Source organism: Sceloporus undulatus, chromosome 3 (assembly GCF_019175285.1).
Source record: "Sceloporus undulatus isolate JIND9_A2432 ecotype Alabama chromosome 3, SceUnd_v1.1, whole genome shotgun sequence".
Taxonomy (NCBI): Eukaryota; Metazoa; Chordata; class Lepidosauria; order Squamata; family Phrynosomatidae; genus Sceloporus; species Sceloporus undulatus.
In genome coordinates, this window is record NC_056524.1 from 106,040,380 (window position 1) to 106,067,415 (window position 27,036).

The 27,036-nt window shown below is 38.9% G+C and overlaps 1 protein-coding gene across 9 annotated transcripts in view; it reads right to left on the reverse strand.

Moving 5' to 3' along the window:
• SEPTIN10 (septin 10) overlaps positions 1 to 27,036 on the reverse strand; it is a 38,728-nt gene extending 11,692 nt beyond the window's left edge. For 3 of the 9 annotated variants that reach the window (XM_042460340.1, XM_042460341.1, XM_042460342.1), the window contains exons 1-8: positions 26,383 to 26,519; positions 19,017 to 19,085; positions 17,246 to 17,357; positions 15,297 to 15,492; positions 11,681 to 11,867; positions 6,551 to 6,712; positions 3,912 to 4,008; positions 3,497 to 3,665 (exon numbers count right to left, since the gene is read on the reverse strand). In XM_042460340.1, coding sequence (XP_042316274.1) covers positions 3,497 to 3,665; positions 3,912 to 4,008; positions 6,551 to 6,712; positions 11,681 to 11,867; positions 15,297 to 15,492; positions 17,246 to 17,357; positions 19,017 to 19,085; positions 26,383 to 26,412 — 1,022 coding nt within the window. In that variant the 5' untranslated portion in view covers positions 26,413 to 26,519. Of the gene's footprint in view, positions 1 to 2,074; positions 2,152 to 3,462; positions 3,666 to 3,911; positions 4,009 to 6,550; positions 6,713 to 11,680; positions 11,868 to 15,296; positions 15,493 to 17,245; positions 17,358 to 19,016; positions 19,086 to 20,811; positions 24,181 to 26,382 lie in introns of those variants that run through there. The other 6 variants (XM_042460343.1, XR_006103109.1, XR_006103110.1 and 3 more) reach the window with 6 other exon arrangements.

Here is a 27,036-nt window from a genome sequence, read left to right on the forward strand (position 1 = left end):
GAACTTTAAAATGCCCTTTCATATTATCTGTTCATTTATTCCCACTCCTTCCCACTAATACAACCACAAGAATCTCTCTGGGCTGTCAATTCTATTAATGTAAAAAAACTACTTCCTAAATTTAAATCATCACTTCATCAAAAATATATAAAACCCACCAAGAATAGATCTACAGTACTTTACTTTTTACTGATCAGCTTTATAATTCAGAATTCTTTGAAACTATTTTTACAGGTCAGAAGGCTGCAACTTTCCAGCTTACAGCCTATTTTCTTTAGCAAGTAAGCTCAAACATTACAGGTGAAAGTGCTGTATACACTTCATGTACATTTTAAACATGAGTATTGAATTTGTCCTCTCCAGTTCTAATTTGGAAATTTGTCATTTATACTGCTTGCACTACATCTATTTCAGTCCACCGGCAATCTTGAGGCAAAAGGATATACTAAATTTTAAAGTAAATTAATGAAAACAAGTACTACTGTAATTTAAATATATATCTGTTGAGAATAACTCCCAGATTTCTTGTTCTTCTAATTTAACGATATATTTCAAATGATATTCTGAGATGAGCAAAATAAAATCTGTATGCTGTCACAATCATTTTCATGTCAATCAAGCTAAACATTGTTCTTGCTCCTAAAGAAAATGATTCTGCATTACTTGCTGCCAAGAGTTCCTTTGCACATGACCATATTATAATTTCCATGGCAAAATATATTTCAAATGTTAACCCAATTATATGAACATTATCAGAGCAGTACTTGTTTGGCACTAACTGACACCCACTTCAGAGTCAGAACCAAACATTTGAACAGCTCTGTATTCTACTGAAAGTCAATGTATGACAGCAAAAGGGGCAGGACTGGAGATGACATTCATATAAAGCAGGGAGGGAAGTCCTACATAATTTCTTTATTTGGTTTGGTTCATTTTCAGTTGGAATTTGCTGTACATTTTAGTAGTTTTTATTTTGCATTTTGTGATGCTCTCTGAACAGCCCATGCTCCATTCCACACATCATCTACTGTATTCATGTGGGTTCAATTCATAGTGGTATGTGCATATTTGACAGTGTAAAAGAATACAGAAATATGTAATTGCAGTAGAGGGCAGGGAAATATTCAGCATACACCCTTCTTTTGCTTTGCACTAAGACAAATGGCTATGGGTCCCTACTTGGTTTTTTTTTAATATACTTTGTCCAAGAGATACTACGGCTTTTTTACATAAAGAAGACTAGTACGATATTTTGAAGAAAATCCCATGATGGTAAAGATAAAACACAATGGCAAGGGCTACCCTCTCCCACAAGAATAAGTCATCACGTGTAAACTATAAGGTTTACATCCTCTCAGTATCTGTGGAAGGCCAGACACGGGCAAGAAAAACTGGTCTTCTTCAAACCAGTAAAATGTTTGGTTTGTTAACTTTACACCTACATCAATTGTTTCAGAGCTATCTTACAAATTACATGCATGCAGCATCATCAGTTGTGTAATGAACAATGTCGACCATAAAGAAAAGTAGTAGAAGGCACTTCTTTACACTTTGTCTTAATAGTAACTGCTGTCTCAAGTGTGAATCATCTTGAACTCTAAGAACCACTAAGACTACACAAATTAGCCAGGAAGCTGTGAAATACCCTCCCCTGGAGATTAAGTCCTAAATTGCATCTGTCAGCAACTGTGTTAAGTCTTGGCAATCCTATCATTGTCCAGTAGTTAAACACTTAACTCTAACACACGTTTTTTATAAACCCATGTTCATTTTTCGCACTGAACTGCTCTAAACAATCAGGAGTTCCCATCAGCACTGTAATATTTTCAATGTCCATCATGATTTATCACAGACATACATCAATATCAACAGGATAAAAAAAAACCCCAGCTTACCATGAGGCAATGGAAGTGGTGTTACAAATTCTAGTCTATTCTATAGTTGCTTCAACCTTTTCCAAACCTAAAGGCCATAAGCGGCACAGTTTGTATTTCAGATATTAGTAACAAGAGAAGAACAGTAAGAAGGAAGTATAACAGAGAAATGTTATATAGTAGAGAATGTACTTACTTACATTAGTTGCAAAGATAAAAGAAAAGGAAAAGAAGATAGGAAACATGAATGAAGTACTGGCACTGCCAAAAAGGAATTCTGAAAAAAAAAAAAAATCAGAAAATATCTTAGGTGTACCTTCCTGACCTCAGAATACAATTAATATAGAATACTATAACAAAGCACAACTCAGGCTGTTCTCGGCTAAAAACATCATTTCAATTTCTATCAGCATCCTCCTCAGTTCAAAGGAGGCAGTACCAATAAGACTGTATGACCACAAAAGGCAACAGTATACTATCTGACAAAACTTCTAGCACCTGCAGATTTAAAGCAGAGGAAACAGAGGCTACTTAGGTAATTGGAACCGTTCAATACAGCAACAGGTTTGCTTTGCCATTAATCCACTGCGTTAGCTGCCAATCAGAACCCACATCTGACTTCTAATAGTAGTTCCATTCCTGTTGTCACTGCCACTTCCTCACTATCAAACCATCAATGAATTAGGATAGCCTAATAAATTGTACTATTCTATACGGTAACTAGATTTGTGGTTTAAATAAAGTGTTATAGACTTATTTTATTTCTCAATCACAAGTTCAAATGCTAAGTTTCTGTGTATGTGCCTTCAAGTTGTAACTTGATTTATGATGACCCCATTAATTTCATAGGGTTTTCATAGGCAAGGAATACCCAGAGATGATTTAGCCAGTTTCTTCCTCTGAAATAAAGCCTACAGCACCTTTCATTGGCAGTCTTCCATTCAAGTTCTAACTAGGGCTAACACTGCTCAGCTTCCAGAATCAAACAGGCTCTGGTGCCTTTCGGGTATTTAGGTGTCTACAGATAACTTAAAAAGTAATTTACTTTCTGTGAAGGGAGGAACTGGCCAAGCCTGGCTGATGCCAGCCAATTACAGCTCAGGAGATGCTGAGAAGGAGGCTTGCAGGAGAAAAGGATACAAAACAAAGGCTTGTATTTGACAGAATGCAGATAGGGGAAAGCTGTAACAGAGATAGGACAGTCAGCCCAGGGGGAAGAACTGAGTAGGGTTTGGAGGATCTGTGAAATAGTTCAGGGGTTAATGTGTGATCTAATTGTGTATTAATCAACTTTGACTTGTTTATTCTTTTTTATAACTGTTTGGTTGTTCCTATTAAGTTTTGACAGAGATCCTGGTTACACTTACCACAGTGAACCCACTGAACAACACATCCACAGGTCCATATAGGGATCATCCTGAGGCCCAAGTACAAGAGATTCAGGGAAAGATCTTGAGGTACAAGGGGGGGAAGGTGAGGTACAGGACCCAAGGATTTGAAACTGTGGAGCCAGCCTGGAGAGGGGATTGGTCACACTCTCCCCTCCTTTTATGGCAAGTAAGGCACGAGAAAACAAAAACACTTTTACCTTTGATACAAAGAGAAGAGGCTCACTCCTTTACCTGACAGGTTTGTTTTCTGGACCAGTGTCTCGGAAACCCATCTGTTCCAATTTGCAGCGCCGGTACAGTTCATAGTGGCGCATATGAGTCTGCTCTCTTAGATCTTCCATGTTTGTACAAATCAGCATTTCCCGGAGTTTCACAAAATCACAGTGGTGTTCATTCTCCACTAATGAAATTAAATGAATTAAGAAATGACAACAACTGTATATTATTAACATTTACCTTTACCAAAATACATTAACCTCACTAAGAAGCCTCTATAAAAATGGAGGAGGGCTTTAGGCTTGCAAATTCAGTTAAAAGGAATTAGGTTAATTGATAATGAAAAAATTAAACAGATGAAAGAACTTTAATCTACTAACAGTCTTAGAAAATTAATTCTTAATAAATAAGACTTCAAATTTTCATTTACCTTGTACAATACCCCAAGGATACTGCCGAGCTTTTACAGTTTTGTTTCCAACCTTTACCTCTTCCATGCTGCCCACTACAGCAAAGGGCAAATATCCCTAAGACATAAAAGGGTAAATTTGCATTGATAGAAACAAGAAGTACAATAAAGTTTTGTTGGTGTCTTTGGGAACTATTCACAAACTTCATCAGGTTCAAATTCCCACAGCTAGAATGCTGATCAGGGCTAATTATAGTGAATATACCTAAATTTTCTTGTTGAATCAGCTTCACTGGTTACCTGTTCATTTCTGGACACAATTCAAAGTGCTGGTCAAGACTGTAAATCCCTATATGGCTTAGGTCCAGACTATCTGTAAGCCAGTATTTCCCTATATGAGCCTGAGCACTACAATATTCAGAGAAGGGCTTCCTCTCCATTCCACCCCTCTCCCAGGGTCCTCTTCCTCCTCACCTGAAGACAGGGATTTTTTGGCAAAGAAACTACAAGTGTCACTTCCAGTAAAAATGTCACTTTTATTTACTGTATTTATACTGTTTTAAGTAAAACCTTTAATACAATATATATTTTTAAAAATGACACTTCCAGAAAAAGTCTCTACTGAGCTCAGTCAATGGCAAGATGTCATAGTGCTCTGCCCTGTACATTCCAGTCAGGCAAAACATTTTCCTTGGCTGCCCCCAGACTGTGGAATGCCTTGCAAGAAGAGATTTGTCAACTTGAGATGTTGTTGAAATCTAGATCAGCATTGTCCAGTCTCTTACAGCAGGGTGTCCAGATTGTTTTTAAATTATGGTTTTAAAGTATTTATTAATTGGTTTTAATATGCATTGGTTTCATGTGCTCTTTTAACTGATATTATTGTGTTGTGTTATTTGTTGTTATTCCCCATCTTGATTTACAGGGAGATATGAGTAAGAAACAGAAACAACAACAACAACAACAGGGGTAGGCGACCTTTTTGAGCCGGGGGCCGGGTTGCTGTCCCTCAGACAACTGGGAGGGCCGAAGCCAAAAAATAAATAATTAAATAATTTTTAAAAATTTGAATAAATAAATCAACCAGGACAAATGTAGGACAACATTTTCAAATAGTGGACACTTTTTTTAAAAAAGTGGACACACAAAAAAAATTTTTTAAAAAAATGTTAATATAAATGCATGTTTCTGAGGCGTCTATAGACAATTCTCCCCCTTGCCCCTGCATGCGAGAGGCCAAAGGCCCCGGCGGCAATCGGCGGCAGGACCGGGCTGGGGCCGGTCCCAAGGCCTCGCCGGGCCGCATCCGGCCTGCGGGCCGCAGGTTGCCTACCCCTGAACAACAACAACAACAGAATTATGCCTCAATGTCTGCCTTACAAATCTCCTGTAAATAACTTTGTTCACCTAAAATGATGCAGCCATTGTCTCTCTTATCAAACAAGCCATTATGAAGTGAGGTGAAGTCTCACTATAAAAATTTTTAACAGCCTGTATTCTTAACCTGCAGCATTTTCACCATGCCAAATTATAGCACTATAATTCCACTTCAACTGTCATGGATGCTGTCATGGGGCACTAGAGTTTTCTGGCTGAGAATTTTATCCCAGGATTCCAAGGACATTCCTCTGGCAGCTAAAAGGGAATTATAGTTCTGTTATTGAATAGTATGAAAAGGCCCCTGTATTACATTATGACATCAGAGGTTAAATATGGTTAGGAGTGTGTGTGAAGACTGAGTTAACATGTATAATTTTGGGTGAAATGATTCAGAATATGAATGCTGATTGGTAGAGCGAGTGTGAGAAGCAGGTGCTGTTGGGATGATATGGTGAGCATGAGGTTGGGCATATCAGAATTTATGGAAGACAATACAGAGGGAGCCTTAAGTGGTAGCAATATCAGGTGAGATTACTACAGGTGGTGGCTAATGCTATGATTACCACAGTGGATCTTTCCCTACAACTCTGTAAATTTCCTCTACAGTTTTTTCAGCCATCTAGACAGAGATGCTACAGAGTCCTTTCTATTTAAAACATCTCCCCCAAAATAATTATTTTCTTAATATCTAATGGTTCCATCAATTAGAACCAAATAGTTTCCCACATGTTTCATTCCTCCCCATATCTTCTTCTTGCAGTGCACTGAGGGGATAGAAACCAGGAAGAACCAATTATGGAGAATTGACTTGGGAAGAATACTAGGAAAATCTGGGAACCCCCTCAAGTGCATGTGCCTCACATTCAGACATTTACACGCTATAGGGATAGTTACTGGGGGACTGTCTTCGGCATAAAGCACTGAGAAACAGAGATTTCTGAGTCCAGGAGGAGCCCAGCTTAAAAAGGAGTACTACTCATTTGCTGTTGACATACACTCCTACAGTACTCAATCAACATAGGAATTATTGTTCTCTGTGAACATCTGGGAAAGAAAAAAACCCCACGTACAACACCTCACCAATTAATTATAAACTGAACTCATTTCATAAAATTAGATACAATAGCCAAGTAACAGCATAGAATCCTTGAAAGTGAATGACAAATTTCAAAACAGTGAATCAAAATGCTCAGTTATATATTCTACTTTTATACAACTGTGAGGAAAACAATAATGACAAATAATCAAAGTTAAGATTGTGCAGTCAACAAAGTACTTACATTCATGGTGGCATTAATTTTAGCAACACTCTCATCGTCTGTTGGAAACTGGTAGATTTGGACTCCATTACTGACCAGTTCACTCATGATTTTAGTCTTAAACCTCTGTAGTTCAGATTTAGAAATTGTATCTGCTTTGGCAATAATTGGAATAATATTCACCTATTAAAAAAATAAGTATCTCCAGTATTGGTATAATTTGAAAAATTGCAGCATATGACTATAATCCAAAGAAAGGATATTCATAGTATAAACATGAACAGAAAGTATCTTCTTAGCAATTATTTATTTGTACTCCCAAAAAACTGCAAGTTATCTATTTCTGTCACTGTCTATTACTTGCTTTCCTCACTGACAAGCCAAACAGATTTGAATACCTCCACTCTGGTCTGACAGCATTTAGAGTATCTAAAGAAATGTCAGTAATTAAACTGAAAATCTTTGATACAGGAATGAATAATGTAGAAAGGTAATTTTTCTCCCTCCCTGCTATCCTGCTAAGACAGGACTGTTTATACTGCCATAATTAAGTATAATGTTTGTTTTGTAATCTACAAATGCTTATACATGTTTATCCTTGACTCAGCACAAAGCTGAAGAACCAAATCTGTCTTCAGGCAATTTTTAAAAATGTGGGTTTATAGTTAATTGAGAGTCTTCACCACACTGAAAATTCTCCAGTTCTATAGCTGATAAGGCATGTGAAAGAATTAAGGTAAATAACATAAGTAAGGTTATAGGACATTACTAGAGGAGTTAAGAAGAGACATCACAACTGAAATTGGCTACCTCCATACCATGGTCCAGCCCTGTGCTTGTCTGTCATTTGTCTTACTATTCCATTGCTTACAAACAATAAGCATCCTTCATGCAATTTAGGCTGAGAATAATCCACATGAGACTATTTTTATTGTAATGAAGCTTGGTTAGCAGTTGTCAAATCATAGGCTTATAAAATGATTTACAGCTTTGAAATCCAGTACTACAGAATACATTGGACTCTTGATAGAAATCAAAATGAAAGACAGAATTGGAAGAAACGCAATTATGACTGAAGGACGAGACCATGAAAACTCTGTTAACTGGTAAAGAAGGACAGGAAAAAAATTGAAGAAGGAACAGAGAAGTCAACAGTCACAATAAAAAGAATGTCACGTGACTCTGGAAACGGTACAAGGAAAAACAACCTATATGATTGTGGATTGCTCCTCTGAATGCTTGTTTCTCTAACAGTGTCCTCTTGATGCTGGTTATTCGAAAATACTGATTACAACCAGTACATAAAATTGCCAAGAATGCCATTTCCTTAGCATGTGACTGGTACTGGAGAAAATTTGATTCAAAACCTCACTCAGGCATAGATCAAACCTGGTCACTTTGAGTTAGTCACTATTTCTCAGCCTCATCTACCTCACAAGGATGTTGCAAGGATACAAGAGGATGAGGAAACTTTATGCATCATGCTGTACTGCTTGGAGAAAGAAAAAAAAGCACTGCTTGGAGAAAGCAATAAAAGCAATAAACTATACAGGTTATATGGTTTCTTTCATAATATGGATTGTCTTAGAAGAAAATTTAATGGGTGTTCCATGAAACAGAGCATATTTAAGACACTTGCAGCAGCCAATTTAATGAAGTGAAATAGGCCTTAAGCATTATCTGTGACTGGATAGAAGACCATTGAAGAACCCCACACAGAACGCTCTGAATTCCACAATGGAAGAAAAATGAGATAGAAATGTACCACATAAAATAAAAACCACAGTTCAGTAATCTTTGCAAACAATGTTTACTTAATTTGCCTATTGCTACTGATTGGATTCTGCAAGAACTATAGATAAATACAGTCATAAATAAATTTGTGGTGACACCGTCTGGCCCAAAAGAAAACCCAATACTGCATTTAACTACCAAAGAACAGACCTAGGTCTTACTAAGGTGATAAAGCTGACCCTGGGGTGCAACATTTCAAAATACAAGGGAGAAATGGCATGCTTTCACAACCTTTCATGAAGGCAGGTAAGTAGGTGGGTATTCATAGATATTCAAAACTGGTTATGTCACAGTAAAAGCTATGCTAGAATTTTTCTCCTTGTGAGCTCAGTATTTTGTATGAAGAAGCATTCATCCAATCATGCTTGCCTTCATCTGCAATCTCATGGCATTTCCCAATTACATGTTTTCCATGTTTACTAAAACTAAGCCACTCTAAAGCAATCAGAAGCTGAATCCAGTCAGGATAAAAGTGATGATGAGCAAATGAATAAGGAGGTACATTTGTACAAATTACTGCCTGAAGAGTTTTAATTAACTTACCTACAATTACTTCAGATACTTATGATAAACTGCAACTCTATAAAATTGCAGCATTTTAAATAGAACTAACTGAATTACTATGATTTATTATTTAAACATAGGCAGAAGACTCTGTCCTAAAATTTAAAATTAATTTTTCATTGCCTCTGAGGAATACTTGCCTTAGTTAATTATATTTGGTCTCTAAAAGAATGCTGAGTAGTTACTTTAATTAGCATGAACATATTGTACAATGAAACTGAAGGGGCAAAAACTGTGGAAGGAGAACGTCACTAATAAAAAAAACAACCCAGCTTCCAAAACCTGCAATATTTAGATTCAAATCAAATCTGAGATATTCAGTATAAACCCAACATTCTCAAATCTGAAATAGCTGTAGAGCCTCTGAAAGGCAGTTATAACCCAATATCCTATACTGAGCAGGAGGTGGGATCTGATGGCCCATAGTCCCCTATACATTTACTTATTTTTTTAATTAACACATTTAATAAACAGTGATAAAATCTATCTTCATGTGCCCCAGCATACAAGTCTCTCTCAGTGATGACAGTAGCAGAGAAGCACACCATGCGCTTATACAACTCCACCAGCTTCAGCTGGCAACCAGACCTCTATGCAGCCTCTATGCTAACCAAAAATGAGGATCAGATAATCCAGACACAGTGACCCATGTAAGGACTTCATTTGAAAATGCACTAAGGCAACAGGTCATACAAACTACATAATGAAGCCTTAACTACAGCAGTCTTTCACTAAGTTGACAAAAATGCAGAAGTCCTGAAACTGTAGTCCATGGAACAGTCATGAATGTTTGTACTTGGACCCACACTTGACTGTTGTTTTCCTCTCTGTAACAATGGGGATCAGCCATTTTGCCCAAGGATAGATTACTGAAAAAGCTTAACAGGACCCTGCTCCAGGAACAGTATTTTTCAAAATACTGTACATCACTAATGCAGTCTCCTAATGAGTTATCAGTCAATTCTAACTTTGCTAAATCTGCTCTGAGGCTAAAGCCAATAAACAATAGATCTTCTCCACATAACTTTGCTTACACAAAAGAGATCCATTAATCACTCAAGAAAGGGAAGTCTATGAATATTATACGTTACATACATGCTCAAAGCTGGAGAATTAAAAAAAAGCTTTTAGCTAAAAACAAAAACAAACCTTGCATCAAGTTGAAAAAAGATTCCAGAACCATGTCCTCAGATTTCAATGGTCTTAGAAATGTAACCACATATTATATCGGAGAGACTAATGACATTCAGATCACTATATACAGTGAAACTTAACCATGTGAAAAGGAAAGGAAAATAAGAAAAGGGACTTGCATCTTTTGCTGATTTGGGGCCAAAACAGACAGCCTGTTTAGTCCCGCTTGGGGCTGGTTTAGGGGGCATGGTGTTTAGATGCGCCACACCGCCCAAGCAAGACGATTACATGCCAGTTGGCTTCTCTCCTGCTTGGAGGCATGGCCTTTAGATGCCACAAGGGAAAAGCTGGCTCTTCGGGAGGTCAGCTTTTTCCCACCCCAAATAGCAGATTTTTTCCACTCCTATTTGGAGCGGAGGCTGGCTGGATTGGGACTGCAGCGTGTAGTTGCTGCTGCACCCACCCAGCCCTTTGGGCTGGTCTGTTTCAGCTCTTTGTTACTGAAAGTTGGTACATATGTTTTCATGTAACATTTTAGCATCCCCATTTGGCTATTTCTGCTACGTTACAATTTCCTCTCCCTAATTTATTGTTTCTTTTAATTTCATGAATCTATTTTTAAGTTACATGTAAGCAATCAGAAGGAATTTTACCCTGCAAAGCCGGATATAAGAAGTAAGAAAGATGCATCATATCAGCTGCAATTCCATTTACTTAAGTTTTTTTCATCCCAACATCAAACTTCACTGGTGGAACCACATTTTCATTAGCCCATTTCTCTTGGTAATTTTTCACCATTTTCTCCTTTCCTATGTGAAACTTTTACAATCCTAGAAATTCGTTTTTAAAAAAGGAGCTGAAGCCAGCTACATGAGGTGACTTTGTTAGCCATTACCTCTGCTAAATCATCTAAAACCTATCTCTCCTACTTAGGAATTATAAAACAGATTACGGGCTGGAGCACACCAGTACGGAAGAGCGGCCTGAGTCCGCTCCAGCCACAAGCAGGCTGAGAACATGCCAACTGCATGGCCATGGCTCCAGAACCCAACCTGCATCACCAGCAGCCAGATTATCCCAGCTCATTTTTGCTCTGGTCCAAAGAACCAGTGTACAGCTTTAGCACAGCTTCAGGCTGCTTTGGAGCCATGTGTAATTTGAGTAACATGCCTCCAAAGCGGCCAGAGGCCACTTCATTTGGCCCATCTGTTCCAGGCCTATATACCAGAGTTCCCAGCCACTGGGAAACACATTGGTAGAAGTGTACCAAACTACTTCTGATTCCTCCTAGATCTGGATTTCACCACAGGTGTCAACTGTCTTGTGAAACCTTATTGCAAAGCACATTAGATACTATTATTCCCTTTTTGTTCCATGATAGAGTAACTTTATTTCATGTTTTTGTTGCTTTTGTTCAAAGCAACAAATTTCTTTAAAACTATAAATCCCTATGTTCAAATAAATATCAGATAAGAGAAAGCTTATTCACACTTTTACCACAACCCTAAAGAATTTTTTTCAACTCTTAATAGAAATACAACAAAAAGATTTGACTGTACTGTTAAGATTTCATTTTTAATTTACCCTGTGTATACTGTAATAGAAAAGCAGAAGAAAAAAATGTTGTAGTTTTTGGAAAAGGTAGTTTTAAAATCTTACCTTACTATCCAGAATTTTCATGGTTAATAAATCAAGAGTTTTAAGAGAATGACCCGTGGGTGAAATAAAGTACAGGCACACATGGATGCGAGTGTCATGGTAATTATATAAAGAACGTTTAATTTTTAGTTCTTCCTGGAGGTAGGCCTCAAACTGGGCATCTATGTAATCCACTATGGGTTGATAGCTAGAGAGGAGGACAGAGAGAGAAATTTAGTACACAGAGATGGATTTTCCCTCTAATATATTCCTGAGCACAAATGGTCACAGAATCACAGAAACAACAATGGTATTAACTCAAGCCTATTTTTACAGCTGTATTTGGGACGGTACACACTGGCAGCAAGCTGCCAGCCCTCTTTGCTACACAGTGTTGCCACAGCAACCAAACTGCAAGGCAAAGTGGCTTCTTTTTTGTGGTGGCGTAAGGGCTATGATGCAGCCCTATGACGCCTATAAGAGATGTGTGGGCACTCAGACGCCCACACGTCATCCACGTACCGCCCATGTGGACGGTAGGGCTCGGGAGCATGTGATTGGTGTGCGCTCACAAGCCCTACTATCGCTGCCAGGATGCCGCTTCCTGGTGGTGTGTACTGCGCCTTAGTTTTCAGAAAAGTCCATCAGTTGTGCTTATGGTTAGAATATCATCCTCATTAAGACACCTCAAATAAAGGGCACAATCTACAAGGGTCCAGCCACTTTGGATGTCCTTAGTAGCTTACTCAGGGACAGGATTGGACATTCCTCTGATATTTAGAGGCAAGACACCACCAAATTTCAGAAAAAAGCAGTTTGCAACGATCTATCTTCCAAGCTCAGAAGAAAAGCAAGGGAATCTCCCTTTCACATGGTTCTTCAAAGCTGTTTTCCAAAATGTGTGTGAGCTGCAACTGTAATATCCTCTTCCTCAACACCTCTCTATACTAAGCTGTGATCAGAATATGATCTCTTGAAGTCCTTCACCAACTCATCCCAGCTCCTTCCAGCCTGGGACTATTAATATGGGGGTGGGTAGAATATATCGTGCCCTAAGAGGCATGGGAAGGAAGAGGTGGCAGTAGAAGAGGGCAAGAAATTTCCATACAGCACTCTGCTTCAGAAACTACATAAATTGTTCCCCACCCTCCTGAGTTCAGAGATATGAAAATAACTCATTTATTGCTTCTGCCTCCCTCATCAGCCTCATCATTCACTCAACTGTGGCAGCTTTTTACCTCACCTCTTTATAGTGAGAAACTTCTGCTTCCACTTCCTCCCTCACCAGTCTCTCGATACTAAAGCAGTTCTCAGCATGTATTGTGTGTATCGTGTATAATACAACATGTATTGTGTTATATTCCAACTGAACTGTTACAATCCATACATACAGAATCAATTCTGGTGTTAACTAAAACATGTCAACAAATAGTATGGGAAACAAAACCAGCCACAAAAAAGGAGACACAAGAGACTTCAGCAACTACAGGATCATAGCGCTCATTTCCCACAAGCAAAATTATGCTTAAAATACACAGACTCTAATCACATATGGAGAGAAAGATCCCGGAGATGCAAGAGGGGTTCAAAAAAGCTAAACGCATTAGGGATCACATTGCAAACATACAATGGCTAATGGAGTACACCCAGAAATCCCCCCCCCCCCCAAAAAAGAGCATGTGCTTTATAGACTATAACAAAGCCTCATGGAATGCTCTCAAAGATACCAGAGTGTCAATACACTTGATAGTTCTAATGAAAAAGGTATGTTCAGGAAAAGAGGCCACTGTCAGAATGGAATAAGGAGAAACAGAATGGTTCCCAATTGGCAAGGGGTCAGGCAAGGCTGCATTTTATCACCCTACTTGTTCAACCTGTATGCAGAAAACATCACACAAAGAGTAGGTTTAGAGTTAGAAGGAAGAGTGAAGATAGGAGGAAGGAACAGCTACAATGTAAGATATGCGGATGACACAACATCACTAGTAGAAAACATTATCGACTTGGAATGGTTACTGAGAAAGGTCAAAAAAGAAAGTGCAAAGGCAGGCTTGATGCTGAACATAAAACAAAAACAATGACCACAGAGGAGCTACATAAATTCAAACTAAATAATGAGGAAACTGAAATAGTGAAAGATTTCTTGTACCTTGGATCAAACACTGTTCAGTTAAGTGATAAAAAGAAGACTAGGAATGGCAAAGAAAGCCATGAAAGAGAAATATACAACTGAGCACTAAAGTTAGAATAATCCAAATCATGGCATCCCCTATCACTATGTATCGATGTAAGAGCTGGATAGTGAAAAAGGTGGATTAGAGATGTGATGACAGAGAAGTGTACTGAGGATAGTGCAGACAGCCGAAAAGACAAATGGGTCCTTGAACAGATCAAGTCTGAAATCTGCCTGGAAGCCAAGATGACCAAACAGAGACTTGCACTTTGACTACATCACGAGAAGGCACAACTCATTAGAAAATAAGATAATGCTGAGAAAGTTTGAGGGTAGAAGAAAGGAAGGAAGGCTGCATGCCAGATGGCTAGACTCAATTATTGGGGGGGGGGGGGGCCAATGGGCATGAATCTACAAGACCTAAGCAGAGAATCAGAAGACAGGGTGTCTTGGAGATGTCTTATCCACAGGGTCACCATGAGTTCAAGTCAACTTGAGGGCAGTTAACAATAGCAACAACAATTGTGTGCACCACTATCCACTAACATACACACACCATTCCAAACAGTTCAGAACTGAAGAGGTATGGATAAAATGGAGGTACAGTATATAATGGTAGCCTACAATCTGACTGATGCTTAGCAATGAGAACTGGGAGAAACCAGGACAATACTCAGCATGAATTGCTGCTGAGAACATGAAGGAAGAAAGAGGCAAGAAGAACATACAGCTGAGTGAGAGCAGAATGGATGATTTATCATACTGACTAGAGGGAAAAGAAACACTTGTTGCTGTTTGTGGGTTTGTGAATGGCCAACAAAATTGACTTTTCCATGATTATTACAGTGGCACTTTACTCTATACAACCTAATAACTAGATTCCATCCCTAACAGACCAGGCTGTCTTTAAGAAAAGAGTCTAGATAATGGTTCATCTCTTATTCTAAAGGGACTTTGTCTTCTTTAAACAACTGTTCCCTTATGACAGATGGCAGCCTGCTTCCTGTTGTTCATTGAAAAAAAGTATGAAGCCCACCTAAGCCTATGCAAGCTTTTGGCAAGCATAAAGTAGCTTTCAGGACTGGAATGTCAAACACTCCGTCAACATAATGAGTTTACTTCTCTGACGATAAGAAATCAGTTTCCAGGTCCTAAATGGACAATTTTTCCAAAATGTCAGGAAAAAAATTATATGTAACTGTGTTAACTGTAATAATAACAGTAACCATATCAACACCACTATAATTATATATACAGATGAACAAACTCAAACAAGGAAGTCATGGCCCTGAGTTTGCAAGACCTGAGCAGGACTGCTGATGATAGGATGACTTGCAGCTCTCTCATTCATAGTGTCGCCATAAGTCAAAGTTGACTTGACAGAAGTTAACAACAATAACAACAATAAAGGACAGCTTACATCACATGTCACTAGCCGAACCATGTGAATGATCAACTACTAACCTATCATCTTTGTTTATCTGGTCACCAAATCCAACGGTATTTACAACTGTCAACTTCAATCGAACATTACTTTCCTGGAGTTCGTAAGTCTCAGCTTTAAGTCTTACATTCGGCTGAAAATGTGTTGACATATGCTCATCGAAACTGGTATTAAACAAACTGTTCATCAAAGTTGATTTTCCAATTCCTGTCTCCCCTAAAATTGAGATAAAAATGTATGTTCATTCTACAAATCAGAGTCACACAAATGTCATTGTAACGGAAATAGGATAAAAACATCACGCAGTGAAAATGAAGCAACTTATTAATGCATGTAATCAAAAAACCCAAAGATCTCTTTTAGTGATCATCTGTAGCTGTATCTGATCATTATGCCATGGCATTTTCCCAAATGACACAGACACAGGTACTCCCTCTCACTTATCAGCTTCATCTCTCAAGCAGCAACTGGTCCTCTCTTACATTTGAATTTGTATGTCCTTCTGCTTTCTCCCAAATATAGAGTTTGGGATATACTTGCTGTATAAGACTACCTCTCTTCCAACATACACCAAATAAAAATTTAAAAAACATCAGATATGATTTCAATATGGTAATTTTAATTAAAATGCTTATGACATGCAGGTAGTTAGCAGGAAAACTTGTTGTATACAAAGCCTGCTTGGATTGAATTGTATACATAGCCCGCAGATTCTCCAGTCTGGCTCAGAGGTTTCAGCATCCGCCCTATAAGACGAAATCCAGTGTATAAGATGACCCCCTGACTTTTGAGAAGATTTTCCTGGGTTAAAAATAGTCATATACACCAGAAAATACAGCATTTTATTAATAGAAAAGCTTTTAATTTCCTCTCGCTCAAAGTTGTTGAAGCTAAAGAAATTAGATAAATATCCAGAGATCTATTTAAAAGAATGTTGATGTTTCTCTTTTGCTCAGGAACTGATATGAAGCAATTCACAGTCCTTAATCCAATGTTTAGCACTAAATCTGCCTTCTGTTTCCAAACGGCTAGTAATAGTCCAAACAGAGAGATAAATTACTTAATTGTGGCTGAGACAATTTAATAAAGTTTTTTCCTAAACCAGAAAACAGCTTTCTCTAACCAGATGTGCTTGAGATATTCTGGACTATAACTCCCATAATTCTTGACCACTGGTCATGCTGGTTGGGGGTGTTGGGAGCTGGAGTTCAAAACTTGCACCCTGCTATGCAAGGCTGCCATAGAGGTTTGTGGGAAAATAACATATTTGGAAAAACATCCTGTAAAACCAGACAAGCCAGCACTGTGACATCAGCGCCTGGCTTCAGATCAGTGATGAACTACCATAAGCTTCATTCTTCTTCTGGAAATTGCAGGAACAAGATATGGTAAAAGGAGCTATATTCTCATGGTCTTCCCAAGGAAACTGTAGAAGTGGGTAATCCCTGTAACACCTTCCCAGCTGCACTGTTTTTCCTGGCATGACTGAAAGTGATGCCACTTCAAGTTCAAGTATTTGGCTAAAATGTTTTTGTTTGTTTTTAAAGTTTTTAAACAGGTTTTGAGTGTTGTGGGCAGTACTGGAGACCATGTAGACCAAAAAAGTTTTTTAGAGTAGGAGATTTTATGGAGTTCTCTAGTTGAAAATCTGGGAGCAGAGGTCTGGGGGCCATAAGCATCCTATAGCTCACACATACCCCACCCCAACATAGTTTGTTAAATACTATACATGAATCAATGCAGAAATACTTCTAAATATAAAAGATAACCACAGAAAGGGTAAAACAATTAAGAACCTTAATTTTATAAATTACATTTATTTCCCTGTATTTTAGACAACATCCAATAGAAAATATTAACAATTTTGTTACCTTTACTCATCCAAATATTTCAACAAAAGATAATGATAAGGAAAGAGGGAGAGACTAAGTTGCACAGAAGTAATGCTGCTAACAGCTATATTACTCACCAATACAGAGAATGTTGAAACAAAACCCCTGATGAATAGACTTGTTCACCAACTGATCTGGCGAACTATCAAAACCAACATGTCCAGCCAAGGACAAGGCTCGGCAATTCGGCTGCACAAAGGGAAACTGGATTAAATGCCTGAAACACCATTCCTATGTTACACATGCAAAAATACTGCCACATCTAAACAAAATATCAGTCAACATTTTACCAACTTGCCTAATGTGTCAACTGGTTTGTTTTGTTTTTTTTTAAAAATTCATCCAAATACAATTCACTCTTGGCAGTGTAAAACATTATGCTGGTATTATGGGTTACTGCTTTTTGATGATGTATTGTAAGTGATGCTTAAATGATCTGTCCCTTTAAAGCAGTTCCTGGACCACAGCCAATCCCTGTGCCATTGGTTTCCAGTCCCTGGCAATTTTACAGGAAAGAAAGAAACAATTGTACCAAATGCCAGCCACAGATGCTGGCAAAATGTCAGGAATAAACTCTTCTAGAACATGGCCATATCGCCCAATAAACCCACAAAAAACTATAATTGTACCAAATGATCATAAATGTAATGCTCGTTCCCCATATCAGATAACCTGACAAGCATTGCTTTAAAAGACACATGAAAGCATTACACATCACCATGTGGCTCAGGACATTGGAATTTAAAGATTGGCATTTTACATTTATATTAGGACAGTTCTTCCCTCATGCTTTCATATTTCTATCATTCAACCTCTTTTACTCAAATCTCTTCTGGGTTTTTAAAAAAATCTCTTCAGGATCTTTCATTATCTGTCCCTTTCTCTTTCTTGGCCACAATCCTACTTTTACTCCCAACTACAGCAGACTCGCTGAATCAAATAAACTCCTAAGTGCTGACTTTCAAAATTCCCATAGATTCATTGGGTCTAATGCACTATCAACAGGACTGAGGCTTCCTCTTGCACACTTTGTTCTATGTTTCTGACAAGGGAGTGGAGGCTTCCATTTATAGAGTTTTAACTTTAATGTGAACACAGGGATAGTTGTGATGCAGAAAACAAAAAGGGTGCAGGAAGCATTGTCAAGGTTTGCTCCATTTTTCAGTTTTAAGTGGCTCCAGACCTCATTACATTTGAAAAATGTTGTTTCTCAAACACCTAGATGAATGCAACACAAAAGTACACAAGTATCTTTTTAAGAACAGCATTTGCATATAAGGAAAATATGATTGGGAACATTCAACATTTCACACTAGTATTTCTATGTGGATACATCTTCCTACAGTCCACAAACTATTGGCTTAGACATTGTGATTCACGGACACCAGGAGGCTGATCTCCTACTTGACAATGGGCTTTGGAGAAACAGAGACAGGTGAGGAATCTGCACTTCTGCTTTCTCTAAACTTCTATGAAAAATGGGGAAAGACCCATTTGTCTCCCCTGAGTCACCTGTGCATTTCAGGGAGAGCCAGGGATTCATCACATTTCATGCTGGTCTTCAGAAAAGGAAAGAAGCCTTGCGAATCTCATTTATCCTTGTCTAGCTGAGATACTGATGCTTCCATAACACTAATAATTTCCAGTATGTTAGCCATGTTAATTTGTTGCAGCAAAACTAACAAACAATATTGAGATACCGGAAAGGTTTCACATTTATTATGAAACAAGTTTTAGCAGATCATGCAAAATAACGAAAAATAAAAATTGTTATGTCACAGGACTTTCTGTTTTGTATATTCTAGAATGGTAACATGCTGTGGATGACTTGTAAAATCATTTACTCACCCTCTTTGCACCTTGGTTATCAACTGGTGAGTTAGAGGATGCCCTCATTTCAGCATCAGTTTGATAGCGCTAGAAAAAAGAAAAACAAGCATTTTAAGGTAAAATATTAAAGAGCAAAGATCACTAGAAAACGGTAGGCATTTTGCTATCCATTTCTGAATAAGTATGAAAAGAGATTAAAGTTGAAATTCTCTGTCCACTAACTGGGGCGTGGGAGTAGATCTCACAGAAATCAGGAGGGTTACAAGAAGAGGGTGCTGAAAGGTTCTCATCCCAACCCACGTCCCCAAATTTGAGTGTAATTTTGTCACTGTAGGCTGAAAAAATGTTCTTTTGTAGTATAAAATGCCAATCTGCAGGATCATAGCTCTGATTCCTGGATTTTTTCGGATCACTTATAGAACCATGTCATAAAAGTGTGGAATTTTCAAGTACTCAACACTGGGCCACATGAAGTTCCTGTTCCTGCAGAAGACAATGTCAAAGAAAGTCTATGAGTATATGATGTAAACATTGAGTGACAAGCGCCCATCATACTCAACTGTGAAGTGGCATGCCAACTTTCACCATGGAGATTTTGAGATCAAAGATGCAACAAGTTCTTGGAGGCATTCAACAGTGTCAGCTCCTGAAACTGTTAAGCGTATTAATGATCTGATTTTGGCAAATCTCAGCTAAAACAACTGGTGAGGCACTAGTGATATCCCAGGAGCAGTTGATTATTCACAAGCTATTAGCCAAGTGGAAGCTGAAATGTCTGAATGCTGACCAGCAATGAAATTGAGTGGATACCTCCAAGTTGATTTTCAGCATTCTGAGTAATCTAGTGACAACTTTTTGAAACAATTCATCAGTGTTGATAAAACATAGTTACAGTTGGCCCTTCTTATACACAGATTTTTTTACACGGATTCAAGCATCCAGTTTTAAAATGTTCAAAAAAAGTATAAATTTCAAATATCAAACCTTGATTTTCCATTTGTTATAAGAGACACCATTTTGCTATGTCATTATTTTTAATGGGACTTGAGCATCCATGGATTTTGTTATCCATGGGGGATCTTGGAACCAAACCTCAGCGTATAACAAGGCTCCACTGTACATCACTATGATCCGATGACCAGACAACAGTCTTTGCAGTGGCAGCAATTGGGTTCTCCACAGCCAAAGAAATTTAAGACTCAAAGGAAAGGTCATGGCCACAGGTTTTACAATAAGAAAAGTATTTTGATGAGTGACTACATTTGGAAGGGCCAAGCAATTAATTCAGAATAATACTCTAACTTGCTGTGCCAATTAAAAGAGGCACTGAAGCAAAAACAGCAACAGAAGCTGCAGAAAGGTGTTCTCTTTTTGCAGGACAATGCAGCTGCTCCTCACATGGCTGGCAAGATTATGGATATTTTGAAAAATGGGAGGTTTGACTTCATAGACCATCCACCCTGCTTATCAGATCTTGCTCTATCTGATTACTTCCTTTTGCAGGAAGTAATCAAACCTTAAAAACAGTTTGAAAGGAAGAAATTTTTTGAATGACTCAAAGGTGATCAGACATCAGAATTTGCGGAGGGGAGGGTTAAAGAAATATGAGGCACTTTCTCAAGTGTGCTGAATTTCAGGGTGAATACATGGAATACATGCAAGTTTCATGGTTCTAGGTCATTTCCTTCTTGTTCAGACTGAGAACTTTTCAGCACCATCTCATATTTCTTAATAAACACGTATGCTACTAAGTTGATTTGAATTAATGGCTTATATCTTGGGAAGTCAAGATGAGATAGAGGAAGGCTCTCACCACAATAAATGTCATGGCTCAAAGGGGACTTGACTCTGGATTTCCCAAGTCCCAATCCAGCACTATTATCACTACACTGGCTCCAGAAAAATGACTGTAACATCATAATTTTTCATCGCTTTTATAGATTTTTAACAGCTTTGCCTTAACAAGAAGCCAGTGAAGTTCCAGATCTACAAGTATAAAGATATATCATTAGATGCCAAAGTCAAAATCATCCATGCCATTGTCTTTTTAATTTCTATGTCTAGGTGTACAAACTGGACAGTGAGGAAAATCAACCCTCTTGACATGTGATGCTCAAGGAGAGTTCTGTGGATATTGTGGAGTGCCAAAATAGCTAATAAATGGGTCCAATAGTAAAATCAAGGCTACCTTCTTTCTAGAGTGGCAAAATGACTAAGCTGAGGCTATCCTATTTTGAGACAACATGTCTCATTGGAAAAGCCAATCATGCTTGGCAAAATGAAAAACAGTAGAAAACGATGAAGAGCACATTGCAGATGTATGGACTTATTAAAAGAAGCCACAGCCCTGAACTTAAGAAAGGAGTTATTCTAAACTGGTTTGGGAAGAGCCTTGTGTGTGTGTCAAGGGCCACATTCCTCTCAAAGTAGTCTGTTGGGGGACACAGGTCAGCAGAGAATGGAGCCAAAGTCAAAGGTGCGCAATACCACCATCTCTCTCTTTATCCCTGCCGCCCTCTTCTCTTTCTCTTTCTTTCTGTACAACATGCTCCAGAAGTAGGGACAGACCATTCTTTCCAAGAGGGTCTTGGAATCAGACCAGTAATGGGGAGCACAGTCTCCTAGATGCTTTTACCCCCAACTCATCCTTTTCTACTGACTCTGCTGGCTAGGGCTGGTGAGAGTTGCCACTCAGCAACACTTGGAGGCCCACACTTTCCCATCTCACTATTAGATGGAAAACTACAGGTTGTGTGCACTTAATGTAGGGGTTAGAAATAAAGCCAAGGTATGTTCATTAAAACTGGCCTGGGATGTTAGCAAACATCACAGCAATAAGGCTGTCTTGTACTGCTGACCACCAGGGATGAGAACTGTCAGCAACTATTGCATCAACAACCCCGTATTGCTCTCCAGAGGCTATTTCATGATAGAACTAAGCCTGAATTCCAAACATTAAGGTACTTTGCATGTTAAATGATGCAAAAACAGTAATGACAGCTGTTTTCATTGCCTAATATAGAAAAAATACAGTTGGTTATTTTTCATTCACACCAACTTTAAAAAATAAAAATCTGAACTCTGTGCCAGAACAAAGTTTGATGAGGGCAATTGTTTCTGCTAGGAAGAGTATGTAACTGAAATAATGTATCTGTAAACAGGATCCTATTACATTACTAATTGTCTTGACGCAAGAATTCTTTACTCCTCAACAATGTTGCAGCTTGCCTAGCAAAAGTACCAAGAAGTTTGTTTAGCGTGTCCTTGATCTTCTGCCAAAGAGGATACTTGAAGATGCAAGTTTTAATCTGGAACTTAAGTGTCTACTAGAGATAGTGAAATATACAAGCCTAAACAGCTAAACATCCTGGAACAATCAATGTTTATTTGAATGTTTTCAGTATTAACAATGCAAATATTAGTAGTTACTTTTTATTACTATTTTCTTATTAACTGAAATTAAAATGCTATTTGACATTCGCCTACAGAACATATATCTTTACAAGTACACTGTGCAACTCATATAAGTACTTCCAATATAAAACAAAAAACTAAAATCACAGCAAACAGTGACTTAGATTAATGTTTCTTTGATCAGCTACTTCTTCTAATGAATAAAAAGAAAGTTCACACTAATATGTCTACTGTACTGTCCCAAAAATTACAGGACAAAAATATGTTTTGATTACATGCTGCTATTACAATAAAAAGCTACTCATACTAGGTGACTAAAATTCCATTGTTCAGTTACTCAAGGCTGTCCTTTCCAAACTGGCACCAATTAGTCATCTCCTGGGTGGAGTGGCTACATAGAGCCAGTAGAACTGAATCAGATCCAAATCTGCACAAAGAACAACTCAATATAGGCATTATAAATGCTGTCAGACATTCAGAACTAAAAAAACCTTCATTGTTTTTGTCTTCTTGTAATTTACTAAATGATCCCAGCTTGAATCTTTAACACAAAAAGAATGCCTAGTTCAGACAGCATACAAAGATTCATTCTTATAGAATTCTTGTCATATATATATCTATACACACACACACACACACACACACATTTTAGCATACATCTGAATTCCAAAATCCCTTGCCTTCTAATATTACATTTCTTGATATACTGTAAAAGATTAAGCAATAGTTTGCTCCTGTTGAGAAAGTGAACTGAATACACTTCAAAACTAGGAGGGCATAAAATACAGGCTCAATGATAAGGACCTGATAGGATCCCAATGAAATATAGAACTATAGAAATGGACATTCATAACAATGAACACATGGCTTATATAGTGCAAACCTTAAGTTTAGTAGAATTCTTTCAAAAATTTATAATGTTAACAAAAGGCATGCCCTCCTAAGTGTTTTTGAGCAGATGTGTAGACCAACCACAAAATCTGATTCAGATCCCAGTTCAAAAAATAACTTGATCCAGCTCAACCTGCATCAGAAGCCACCTGATCTTACACTAAGCCAAACCCAAATCTTGATGTCTAAATGCACAAGCTTTGTGTCTTCACTGACCATGACTGATAATGAACAGATAAGTGTATCTATGGGTACAGGCATCTTCCACTTAGTGCTGGCTCTAATGCTGTTCTTGAAAGCTGTGAGTACAATAGTGCTTCCAGAGTAGATGTGGGGATAAGAGTTGCCACAAACCCAGATGCCAATTCTGCCCCCATATCTACTTCGACAGCACTATTGCAGGGGGTCAATACTATCACCCATAAAATCAGAGATACATCCACTTTAATGTGATATATGCCAAAGTAAAAAACAGAGCCATGGTAAAATTGTTCCCTGAGTGACAGCTAAAGCCATCAGTCGCAACTCTCCTCTTTTTTGCCAGCGTTCTCCCAGCTGGCTGTTTTCCCTAGATGGAGAGTTTCAGAGAAAGTGCCTATTCCTGAAGAAAAACAGACTGAATACCTGTCTTTCCAGATCATCCAATCATTTCAGTAAACTTCAGATATTCAGATTAGATCTAACTTAAATTTTTCTGAATCAGATTGATTCAATATTGATTCATGATTCATTCGAATCAAAGTCCTAACGCTTAGGATCGCATTTGAAGGGAAGCTACTCCTGCTTTTTTTCACAGTAAAGCAGTAATTAACAACAATTTAGTCTTCAGAGATTTAAATATAGGCTTTAGCAAATTTCTGCATTAAACTGAGACCTGTTACAGACTGCCAAAATAAAGCTGCTTCAGGTCTCTTTGGAGGTATGCTATTTAAATGATGCATGGGTCCTAAGAATCTGGAAGCTGCACCAAAAGCTGCACTCTGGTGCTTAGGAATGGAGTGTGGCTTTGGCGCGACCTCCGGACTCTTAGGACCCATGCATCATTTAAATAGCATACCTCCAAAGAGACTCGAAGCAGCTTTATTTTGGCAGTCTGTAACAGGCCTGAGATTTCCTGTTCAACTTTTAAAACAGATTTATAATTTTTAAAATGAAAAGTAGTTTCATTTTAAATGAAAAGTAATTTCATTTTACATAAATGGAGTCTATCTACTTTTACTGCAAATAACTAGACGCTGACCCTGTGAATGTTTACACTAAGTACAATGAAACTTAACTCTCAAAAAGCATATTCAGCCTCTAAAAGGAGACTTCAGTGCAAAGCCATGCCAACATAAGCCTGATAGTTTTGTGTATGACACAATTCTGGTTTTTTCGACTCATTATAATTAAGATTAACCACTACAGTTCAAATATAGCAGAAAGTTAATCAAACTTTATCAAAAATGAAAGGAAATGAATGTAACTATAAAATGTTGTTTATTGTCACACCAGACTTGTGATGTAACAACATTTAGAGGACAAAGCTATAGATAACCATTCAAAAGAAAGCCCCACTTATTTTAATTGCCTTCTTCTGAAGAAAGTGTGCATGTTGCTACTTTAACTACTTTTCTTTTAAGCAATACACCTCCCCTTCGGGCCTTTTCATTAGTTAACATTTAAATTAATTAATTTTCATTTTTAATTTATTATTATTATTAAATTTTATTTATAGAGCACTGCAAAAACCGTATGTATGGTGATTTTAAAAATTAAAATAAACAAATAAATAAGACCTTTGGGAAATAGATGCAAAGTAATGCACACACACCAGTGTCCTACTAATTCAACTACTTGGACCTCTCTACATTGCTGTGTGATAACAACAACCCACAAACATACTCTGATTTCATTATGCGTTCTCTGCAGAAATCGTTTCAAAGCTTCATGCAGAGCAAAATCACGCAATTTCTGCATTTATACAGTAATGAGATTGAGAGAGAAAAGCACTTGATCTGGTGAATTCAAGGAAGTATGTGAAGAACAGACGGGTGTTGGTTTATTTGCTTAAAGGCAAGAGGATAGTCTTTAAAAGGTTAGAAGTGAAGTGTCACAGGCTAAGGATTGCTTGTTTGTTTTCTGGAATGGCACAAGGAGAATTGGGATGGGAAGGAAAAGCCCCAGAGAAGACAAACACTTTGAGCACAGGTAAATTCACATAAGTCAGGGAATTGCGCAGCCCTCCAAATGCTGTTGCACTGCGACTCCCAGGATTACGTCCCATTGCCTATGCTAGCTGGGACTGATGGGAACTGCAGTCCAAGGGTATCTGCAGGGCCATATGACCCCACTGTAAATGCAAACTGAAGATATGCCTTAAGGGTCTGTCAGGTACTACAGAAGCTCTGTGGCTGTTTCCTGCGATGACTAATGCACTATGCACAACACACCTCTCCTGCATCACCACAGTCTCTACATGAGGTTTGCTAAGATGTGGATTCATGGTTAAGTTCGGCATGTAAGAAAGCTGGTCCTTCAGCATTTTCTGATGTCTAGACCACAAACAACTGATGAAGAGATTTGCCTTTAAAAAAAGCAATGAAGCATACCAGGCTCCAATCTAGTCAAATGAGAGCTGAAACTGAGCATCCCAGCAGCCCTTTGCTTGGGGAAATACAGTTGCAGGGGAGCCTGGAGACACAGATAGATAGCCCTCTTTGGTTAATGGCTGCTGTTGCCCTTGCTGCCTCCTTCAGGCTCACCCCCAAGCCCTCTGGCCCCTACTCGGGCCCTGCAGACCCTGGCCTCCCTGAGATAAGTCTATCCATCTGGCATGTGGCCTTCCTATTCTGGGAAATGTAGTTTGCTGAGACACTGAGCCTCCTCTGTCAGAGAAAGCTCTGGGGCCGCAATGAACTACGATTCCCAGAATTCCCTCGAAGCGGCGTCGAACGGGGCTGCTTCTCCCGCGCAAACGCAGCCCATTGGACCGCCGCCCTAAAAAGAGAGAAAAAACCGTTGGGAAGGGGGTTCCCTCCAACGGCCGCGCATGCGCCCCTCCCTCCCTCCCTCCCTCCCTGGCTCGCGCCGGACTCACCAACTGCCGCGCCTCGTCGGAGGAGGCCATGGCATTAGGGGGGAGGGGTCACCGCGCGCCAAAGAGAACGAGAGCGAGGAAGGAGGGGGAGCAGCAGCACCGATCTCCCGACTCCAACGCCAACAGCTGGAATGCCTGAGAGGAGGAGGAGACGCCTCGCTGAGAAGTGGGCGGGGAGGGAGGCTCCGCCAATCAGGTTTCGACAGGCGGAGAGGAGCCTCCGAGGGGGAGGGGCCTACGTTCGAATGGGCGTGGCGAGAGAGGGGGCGTGGCCTCGGCGAGCAAGTAGTGGCCCGCCTAACGGGCGAAGGGGCGGGGCTAGCGTCTCCCCATCGCGCGGGCTCATTATGAAGGTCCAAAAGCTCTAACTGCCCCAAGGCTCAGTGCTAGGGAATCTTGGGAGCTGTAGTTTCTTGTGGCAACAGAGCGCTCCCTAACAGAGAAGGTTAAATGTCTCACCAAATTACCGTTTCCAAGAGGCTACCCCAGTCTAACACTCTGGCTCTCTTCAGAAAAGGTCCAGAACACACCACAGGACTCGTCCATTCTGAGCTCAGTGCTAGGGAATTCTGGGAACTGTAGTTTTGTGAGACATTCGTCCCTTCTCTGTCAGAGAGCCCTGGTGCAACAGTAAACTACAATTCCCAGAGTTCC